At 43.5% G+C, this 9,924-nt stretch overlaps 1 protein-coding gene across 4 annotated transcripts in view; it reads right to left on the reverse strand.

The window, feature by feature from the left end:
• Positions 1-8,219, reverse strand: part of Dusp22 (dual specificity phosphatase 22) — a 69,411-nt gene extending 61,192 nt beyond the window's left edge. For 3 of the 4 annotated variants that reach the window (XM_045136700.1, XM_045136701.1, XM_045136699.1), the window contains exon 1: positions 7,899-7,995. In XM_045136700.1, coding sequence (XP_044992635.1) covers positions 7,899-7,988 — 90 coding nt within the window. In that variant the 5' untranslated portion in view covers positions 7,989-7,995. Of the gene's footprint in view, positions 1-7,898; positions 7,996-8,144 lie in introns of those variants that run through there. The other variant, XM_004666178.3, reaches the window with a different exon arrangement.
• Positions 8,220-9,924: the final 1,705 nt, after the last annotated feature.

The following is a 9,924-nucleotide window of genomic DNA, read 5'->3' on the forward strand; positions in this document are numbered from 1 at the left end:
TCTCCATGTTTGTAGTTAGATTCTTGTTCTCTTCTGTATAGAATTACAAAACAAGTTTAAGAAAGTTTCTAACAGAATAAAAGCACTTGGATAAACTTCTCATAGTTTCATAATTTAAACATGAAACAAAAAAGCTCATCTTTACTGGTTGATAATCTAGGTATAGAGGAAGAGAAAATGAAACAGATCAAATGAGATGAGTTGTCTGGCAGAAAAGTAGTGTGTAAAGAAGATTGGAGATCATAGTATTTATCTGGGACAACACAGGTAAACAGTCAAGGCTTAGAGATTCTGAATATGAAAACAAAGAGCAAGAACAGAGGCCATGACAGTGGTAGAAAACACAGAGGTCAGGAAAACTGCAAATGCATGCAGAATGTTCTACTACATATGAAAGAATATAAGCATAGAATTAGTCTTGGTCATCTTTAGCCTTTGGAGTCATTGATTATTCTTTTCTCTGTTGGGGTCTACATTACCCCCCTCATTCACCTAGTAGTTATCCATTGGCATTCAGATATTCTATGAGCTGACAATTCCTGGAGAGTTCTTTCCTGTCTACAAACTCCCTGCTGCTACCCTTTCTCCTTTTACCTTGTAAATTCCACCTGAAATTGTTTTATTTACTTTCTGATTACTCTTGAAGAATGTTAGTCATCACTTCCGATCTGTTATTATACTAGAGCACCCAGAAACTGGGTGGTTTGTAAAGGACAAAGGTTGTTTTTAGCTCAGTGTTCTAGAACCATGGGTGCATTAGCCCCAGCTTCTGATGGGGCCTTTTGGCAAAAGACACACGTGGAAGAGAGAAAGGGACTAAACTACAATGGCTAACTCATTCTTGGGAGAAAAACATCAATCTATCCATGAGGGCTTTGCCTCCATGTCCCACATGCCTCCTACAGGTCCCACCACCCCTCTACACCAATATACTGAGGACTAAGACCCAGCATGAGTTTTGGTGGAATAAACCATATTAAAATCATGGCAGGATGCAGAATTTTGCACATGAAGATGGAATCAATGAATAAATAATGAGGCAACAATACAAACCATGGAGGAATTGGCTCTTTAGCAACTGGTGGTTACAAACATGCCTGTCTTCTGTTACTAGACTGGGCACAGATAACAAGGACAAAACCTTAAAGGCAGAAGCACTCTAATAACATGAGAACAACCCTGTTTTATGGCTCTTCTTGATCAATTGTCTTCATGCCACATTACCCGGTATTAATACCAGCTACACAGAAGTGCAAAAACAAAACAAAACAAAAAAAAAAAAAAACTCAGCCATAAAAACCACTTATATCCAAATGAATACTGTATCTGAGGCAGGAAATAATTGGAATTTATTTTTAAATATTTCTCTCAGTACTTTTGGATATGATAGGATGTAAGAATACACCAAAACAGATTTGATTAAGCACCTCATACATGTGACGTGCCAACATCTTAACTCTTCCTAAGTCAGAGAAGACTTTCCGAGTCTCAAATCTAGGGATGATGGCAAAAACTTTGGTACATTCAATGAAGGGTGAAATTCACACACTTCTCAATGTCACTTGACTATAGACTTACCCAGTTTGTATTTAAAGAATGAATCTGAGCATGCCTTTATATATCCTTACAATATTGTCCTAATCTATCAAGTATGACATAATAATGTAACACTCAAAAGAAGAAATGAGCTGTAATGGTGGTGAATGCCTATCATCTCAGCTAAGTAAAGGCTGAGACAGGAAGATAACATGTTTAAGGCTAACCTTAAAAACATTAGCAAGATTTTATATCAAAATCATTTGAAAAATGTTGGGCATGATGGAGCATGCCTTAATTCCAGCACTATGGAAGCAGAGATAGGACTGCCCTTAATTTGAAGCCAGCCAGATACTACATAGTGAATTCCAGGTCAGCTGGGTTAAAGTGAGACCCTACCATGAAAAACAAAATAATAATAATAATAGTAGTAGTAATAATAATAAAATTTATAATAATAAATTAAAAAGAGTTTGACATGTTGCTTAGTGGGAGAGTGCTTATCTAGTATGTAGTAGCATGGGTGAGACCCTAAAGTTAATGTCCAGTGTTACAGAGAAACAAATTTTAAGGAGGAAAGAAAAGATTCAGAGGGTGATATAAAGGAAAGACAGACACCACTAATATGGTACCATTGTCCATCCACCAGCCCTTAAAATGTTCACCTCCTGCAATGGGTTCCTCAATGACCTTCCTGGAACTTATACCTCTAGAGAAGTCTTTGTGTTTTAGTATTGATTTCCCACAAGGATCTAGCACCATGCCTTAACAACAGCAGGTTTTAAGTAATACAATTTAATGAATGGTGAATGGACAAATGAATAACAAAAGCAGGAAAGGCACCTAGTACCTTATGGAAACAGCAGCATTCAATAGCACAAAGATGCAAGACTATTCTAGTTTTTTGCCATATTTGGGTTAGTCTTACAACACTTTTTTTAAAATATTTTTTTTAATTTTATTTATTTATTTATTTGAGAGCGACAGACACAGAGAGAAAGACAGATAGAGGGAGAGAGAGAGAATGGGCGCGCCAGGGCTTCCAGCCTCTGCAAACGAACTCCAGACGCGTGCGCCCCCTTGTGCATCTGGCTAACGTGGGACCTGGGGAACCGAGCCTCAAACCCGGGTCCTTAGGCTTCACAGGTAAGCGCTTAACCGCTAAGCCATCTCTCCAGCCCTAGTCTTACAACACTTTGATAACTACCTAGTTTCAGGTTACATGAGGAGACAAGAACACTAGACCAGAGGTTCTCAACTTGGGACAAGTTTGTACCTAGGAAACATGTGTCAAATTCTGGAGAGTTCTGGTTGCCTCAGTGTGTGGGGAGAATGCAACTGGCATCACTAGGTAGAGGCTTGGGATGTTGCTCAGCTACCTGTGATGTACAGGGGCCTCTACACCAAATGATTATCCAACACAAAATGTCAACTAGGCAAGTGTTGAGAAACCCTTCTCCATGCTGGGAGGTGCTTATCTCCTTTGAGCTATCATTCTTTCTAATTATATGCCTTTACCTTTACCAGATGTCATTAATGCAGTACTATAACCAGTGATGGATAAATCTCCAAATACTAAAAACAGCCTATACACTACTTTGAAATTTGTAAAAATACCTAAAATTACCATTTGCTTTTCCCAGGAACCTGAGTAGTAATTAGTAAGGTACTTGTAGTGGTTTAAAAATATGACCCCATAGACATTGGCATGAATACTGAGTTTCCAACAGGCACAGTTCTAGTACGGAACTGGGGCTAGATCTTGGAGTCCAGCTTCAAGGCATGTTTGGGGGCAGATCTTGAGTCTAGCCCTAAGGTTTATGGACAGCAGTGGGAGTTCTGGTGGTTCTTGTTTGCTGGTGTTGGTACCAGCTGGCTGTTTGATGTTGTCTCTCTGATTTTTAATCTATGGAAGTGAACTAGCTTCTGGCATTAATAGTCTTCCCCTAGAATTTGTAAGTCTAAAATAAACCCTTTCCTTCCCATAAACTGCTTCTGGGGCTAGAGAGATGGCTTAGCAGTTAAGAGCTTGCCTGTGAAGCCTAAGGTCCCTGGTTCGAAGCTCAATTCCCCAGGACCCGCATTAGCCAGATGCACAAAGAGGCACACACATCTGGAGTTTTGTTTGCAGTGGCTGGAGGCCCTAGCACATCCATTCTCTCCCTCCCTCTCCCCCTCTCTCCCTCCCTCCCCCTCCCTCTCCCCCCCCCACCTCTTTCTATTGCTCTCAAATAAATAAATAAAAAATAAACAAAAAAAAAAAACCTGCTTCTGACTGGATGTTTGTCCAGCAGCATGAAATTGACTGCAACAAACTGTTCTACTCATTTTAGAGCAAACAGAGACTGGATTAAGCTTATCATGAAGATCTTTTAGCTTTAAGCATTTATAAATCCAGGAAGAGAAAACCAGCTTTTTACTTTTTCTTTTTATTTATTCATTTATTTTTTTGAGGTAAGGTCTTGCTCTAGCCCAGGCTGACCTGGAATTCACTATGTAGTCTCAGACTGGCATCAAACTGAGGGCAATCTTCCTACCTTTGCCTCCTCAGTGCTGGGATTAAAGGTGTGTGCAACCACACCCTACTGAAAACAGGCTTTTTGACAGCCTTGCCCTCTTAGCCACAGTGGGTTTCTCATGGGAAATGAACACACCAACTGAAGTGTTAGCTTCTGATTACTGTGAACACAGTTCCCATGAAATACCAGGACAACCAATATCCATTCCCAGCAAGCAAGCTGCCTATAGAAGACACAGGAAGAGAGAAGAGGTGACAAGACTGTGCAGTTCTAGAGGCTCATGAACTGAACCAATCCTGGAAATCAGAGCTAGAAGAGTCCTCATTTGCTGCCCTAGAATGGCACAGCTTCTGCCCACTTACGTCATTATCTCAGATTGGTCATGCTAAAGGTATATACAGGAAAAGTGTTTAGGGCAGCTTTCTCTGACATGAATGCTAGAGAATTTTTACTTTGTTTTTAACAAGGCATTGTCATATCTAAGACTAGCAAAATGATAGTGAGGATAGGAGTCTCTCTGTATTAGGTCCTCCTCCAAACATGTAGGGGTTCAAACTCTTGAGAAAACTGAGTCAATCAGGAGCTTTCAATGGCTCCATGGGGGGGGGGAGGGGGAACACTTAAATGCAATAGCCCTGATCTTACCAGAAATATTTACTAGATTGAACCCTTAGTGGTACCATAGGCCCTCTGACCAATGCTTGTGAGCCAGACCAACTAGCTCTGCAGCTCACTAGCTGGGTGACCTTGGCAGATTCCTTAGGTTGTTTGCCTCATGTGGAAAGGCATGCATGGAATTAAAGTTAGCAAGGGGCAGTTAAATCAATCAGGTGATAAGGCACTCCACACAGAGACTCATTGGCTACAGTAATTCTAACCAGCTCAGGACAACTAATTGGGATGTGTGTAAAAAATAATGAAAAGGCAATTTTAATTGCCTCCCTTTTATCTCCTGTTTATCATAAATAAGGGAGAAAATTACTTTGCCTGTTTTATAATTAATCTGAAACTATGGGGAATGTTTTCAGGGACTTTAAAATTCATTTGGGATGAACTGTCAGCCTGGCTCAAAGGAAAGACTTCTAGTATCCTCAAATCCATAGTAGCTTGTATTCAAACCTGGTTCTACCACTTCTTGCATCAGGACTTAGTCATTCTACCCAGTCTTTCCAAGTCTCCATTTCCCAATCTAAACAAAGAGCAAAACAGCCTGACTATACAGCTTCAAGGTGAGGCTTAAATTATATAAAGTACCGGCACATCAGTTGAGGTTCACAAAAGAACAAACCAAATTGCTTGTTGCCTATTGCTACTTCCTCTCATCTTTAATTGGACAAATACACAGCCTACTTCCCTCACATTCTCTGAATAACTCACAGAAGACTAAAACAAAGACTGGTTTTAGGGGTATGAAATACAAATAATAACTGTTATCCTCAAATCAAGAATGGAATCTCCATCATTTAGTTCATAAATTTTATTTTGCCAAGGATAACCAATTTGTATGAAAAGTTCTGTTCCAGGCACCTCAGGTAAATATCCTCCACATTTAGTTTTTAATTCCAAGGGTATTACATATTAAAAAATATTTATGAGAGAGTGAGAGAAAGAGAGAGAGGGAAAGAGAAAGGTACCACCTTGTGTATCTGGCTTACGTGGGTACTGGGGAATCAAACCTGGGTCCTTAGGTTTTACAAGGCAAGAGCCTTAACTGCTGAGCCATCTCTTCAGGCCAGACATTATAAATTTTAATTATATTCTTAGAAATGCATTTCTTTCCTTTCCTTTAAAAAAAAAGAAAGAAAAGAAATGCAGTTCTATGGTTAGCACCTTCCAGTGATTCTACTAATCGATTATTTTCTTTTTTCTTTGCATAGCTTGGGGTGAGGGGATGGGAAGCCTCATTCCAAGTTAGACAGCAATAGACTGAAAAGCTCTAGTTAGGCTCTGAGCTGCCAGCTCCCAGAAATTTACTTTGCCACTGCCTTACCCTGGGAAATACCTTCTGATCACAGATGAAACCTGCTTACTGTGGCCTCTTGTGGGATATTTTGCCTGGATCAAAGGCCCCGTTTAGGATACTTTTTCTACTGTCTGGAAATTATCTTTGGAACCTTCTATCCTCCACCTTGTTTCTCTCTCTTGGACAAGCACTTGCCTAGACTGAGGGAGTCCATGAAGGACCTGTCTGTCATTTGCACTTGCTTCTTCCCTCTCTATCCCCAATAACACTATATTTGACACACAGTAAATAAATACAGTCAGTAATGTGTTGAACCAATGAAGGATCTATGTATCTCTGTACATACCATTTTTCATGTCAACCTTGGAGATTATGTGTCCATTTACAAGATAGTTATGGTAATAGTCAAAAATGTATAACTTTAAAAGGTAAAAAGCAGAGTATGGATATGCCTGTTATTGCTGAAAAGTGTGAAATTAATTTTGATACTTTACCCAATCTCTTGTGTTTTCTAAGTATATTCTTTGAATTATTAAAAAAATAGTATAAATTAGATGAAGAAAATGGTGGACAGTGAACAACTCAAATGGGGACAAAATATAGAATTACTAAAGGAAAGCTGAGGTATGACCACAGTTAATGGTAAGGTAAATTGAGCTCCCAAATTGGGATGAATATCTTCACTGCTTTAATTTAAAAAGCAGAAAGCTCTTGGTACTGATGATTTCTAGTGCTAATGGGAACATAATGTTTTATCCAAGAAAGAAGTCTGATTCACGCCCCGCCCCCCCCCCTCAAAAAAGAGAAAACTGAAAGAAAAGAAAATAAGTGAATAGGGCTGGAGAGATTGCTTAATGGTTAGGGCGTTTGCCTGTGAAGCCAAGGACCCAGGTTTGATTCTTCAGGACCCATCTAAGCCAGATGCACAGGGGACACGTGTGTCTGGAGTTCATTTGCAGCATCTAGAGGCCCTGGAATGCCCATTCTCTCTCTGTCTGCCTCTTTTCTCTCAAATAAGTAGATAAATTTTTTTTTTTTTTTTTAAAAAGAAGTGAACAAAATGATGTAGGTTGTCCAGGCGTGGTGGTGCATGTCTTTAATCCCAGCACTTGGGAGACAGGTGGGCGTTTCACTACAAGTTTGAGGCCAGCCTGGAACGACAGAGTGAGTTCCATGTCAGCCTGGGCTACAGTGAGACCCTACCATGCAAAACAAAACAAAACAACAACTACAAAAAGATATAGGTGCAAAACACTTAACAGTTCTCTAGTACACAACAGCATGATGAAAAAGTCAGGAGAGTAAAGTAGCAAGCAGGATTCCATCCACTCCACTTTTTCTTCCCTATATAGAATCCCAGCTTCTACATTCCTGTGGAAAGAACCAATCCATTGCTCTCCCCACTGCTGGGAGAGAAATGAAAACCACAGTTATACTCAATAAACATATAACCTGAATGTATGTGGCCACGTAGACCCATGGAACACAATGAAGGCCAGAGACTAACCTAACCCAGGATCATTTTCAGGTGTACAGTTCCTTGTTTTTGTTCAGGCCTTAAAATTCCTTGTAAGCGTTCCTTTTAAATCAATGAGGTCCTTAACCTTGAGGTGGACACAAATACACCTCGGCTACACCACCAGCCCACCCCCGACAGAGAAAGGGGTGTGAGTACACAGGAGCACAGACAGTGTGGGCCACAACACAGATTTTCCAGCAGGCAAAGAGAGCATAACGGCCAGCCAACTGCCCTACTGAAGTCTCATAACCTAGACTCAATCAGCTGAAAGCCAGCTCATTCCTGAGGTTTCTGCTAACTTCTCCACCAGAACAGTGTAGAGGTGTGCGCACACAAATCTGGGGAGAAAAGAGGAAATTACACAAGGCAGCCATGCACCCCAGTCCAGCGGTGGTGTGGGCGGTGGCGCGTCACGAGCCCACACTCTCGGGCGAGGGGAGGTACGCCACATTCGGCCCGCGTCCGCTCTCAAAGGGCAGCCGGCGAGGGCCCGCCGGAAAAAGGGACTGCTTTCCCAGAAGCCCCAGGCTAGGGTGGAGCTAGGCCGCCGCCCTCGACCCGAGAGGGCCTCGGAAAGGCCGGGCAGGCAGGGGCGCGAGGACGTTACCTGGCTCATGCCATTCCCCATGGCCGCGCCGCGCCGCGCTCGCGAGAGGAGAAGACGCGCGGCGGCGGCGGCGGCGGCGGCGGCGGCGGCGGGCGGCGGGCGGCGGGCGGCGGCGCCGGGGCGGTCGCGCTGGCAGCGAGGGCCGGGGCCGAGCTCGCGGCCCTGCGCGCCCCGGAGCGGGCATCACGCCCCGCCGCCGCCCGGCCTGCCGGGAAGGACGCCCCCGCCGCGCAGCGGTCACGGGGCCCGGCGCGCACGCGCAAGGGCGGACGCTGGCGCCGGGTGGCGGCCGTGCCGGGGCGGGCGGTGGGTGCCTGCTGGCTTTCCCCCTGGGCCCCCGAGGCCCTGTTCCGGGCAGTCTGACCGGCCTGACTCCCTGGGTGAATCAGGCGCTAATCAGAGCCCCGGCTCCCGGGCCGCCCCTACCGGGGCCGTCTGCGCGGGACACCTCGGCGGGGATTCCCGCGGCCCTGCCCCACCCACCCCGGCCGCGAGGGAGCCGGCTCGTGGAGCGCGGTGACTCGCTTCTCGGGCTGGCCCCTTGCTGGGCAGAGCAGATGGAGGCCGCCCATGACCGAGTGCACTCCGGACTGGTTCTAGTAGGGCACCCAGGACTGTGGAGATAATTGTTTTCCGAAACTTCCTAGGCTTGCTCTGCCCCTCCTTGCCCTTGGAATTAAAGCTTGAAAGGCTTGTGCTGTCAGGCTTCATTTTAACCTTGGGACGGTGCTGAACTGTATGTTCTACCCAGACGTCTCAACCCCAGTCTTTGCATAGATCCTCTCATGTCCTAGGTCTCAGTCCAAAAGTCACCATCCCCTCAAGCAGCCGTGTAGCCTAGGGAAACAACCCAAAATGGGAGGTTAGCAAACGTTTGTGAAATAAATTAATGAATTCTTACGGGCTAAGAAACCACTGGTGAGGGCTGAGGTTGGCAGGATATAAATTTTTTTTTAAATAAATGGAGGCCCTCACCGGGCTACACGGCTGCTTGAGGGGACGACTTTTGGACTGAGACCTAGGACATGGGAGGATCTATGCAATATCCTGCCAACCTCTGTAAGCTCAAATCAGTCATAAAAACAATCAGCCTATTGTGACATTGCCTTCAAATATTTAGCAAAAATTGCCTCTTAAGACAGAAAACCACATGAAAAATACCAAGCAGAAGATTTTATAAATATTGGTGGTGTACCTCTCTAATCCCAGCATTTAGGAGACTGATGCAGTTAGGATCGCATGTTCAAATCCTTGGGCCTAAAACATAAGACCCTGTCTTAAAAACGTATTATCTTGGGCTGGAGAGTTGGTTTAGTAGTTAAGCGTTTGCCTGTGAAACCTAAGGCCCTGGCATGCCCATTTTCTCTCTCTCTCTTCCTCTCTCTCTGTCACTCTCAAATAAGTAAATATATAGTATCTTTACTATTCATTATGTAACTATTTCTACTCCAATAAAACATTTAGTCAGTTATCCTTTGGAATATTTACTGAGCACATACAAAAAATTTGTTACAGGGCTGAGACAGCTCAGTGGTTAAAGGCAACTTTAAAAAGTCTGCTAGTCTGGGTTGGATTCCCCAGTACCATGTAAAGTCAGACCCACAAACTGGCACATGTGGCTGAAGTTCATCTGCAGTGTCAAGAGGCCATGGAGTGCTCACATTCTCTAAATAAATAAGTAAATAATCTAAATGAGTATTAACATTTAGGGAATAATACCATGTAATACTGAGCAATAAAAGTTAACAGGTAAAGTAAAGCCCTTTTCAATGTACACTTG

This window comes from Jaculus jaculus, chromosome 17 (assembly GCF_020740685.1).
Source record: "Jaculus jaculus isolate mJacJac1 chromosome 17, mJacJac1.mat.Y.cur, whole genome shotgun sequence".
Taxonomy (NCBI): Eukaryota; Metazoa; Chordata; class Mammalia; order Rodentia; family Dipodidae; genus Jaculus; species Jaculus jaculus.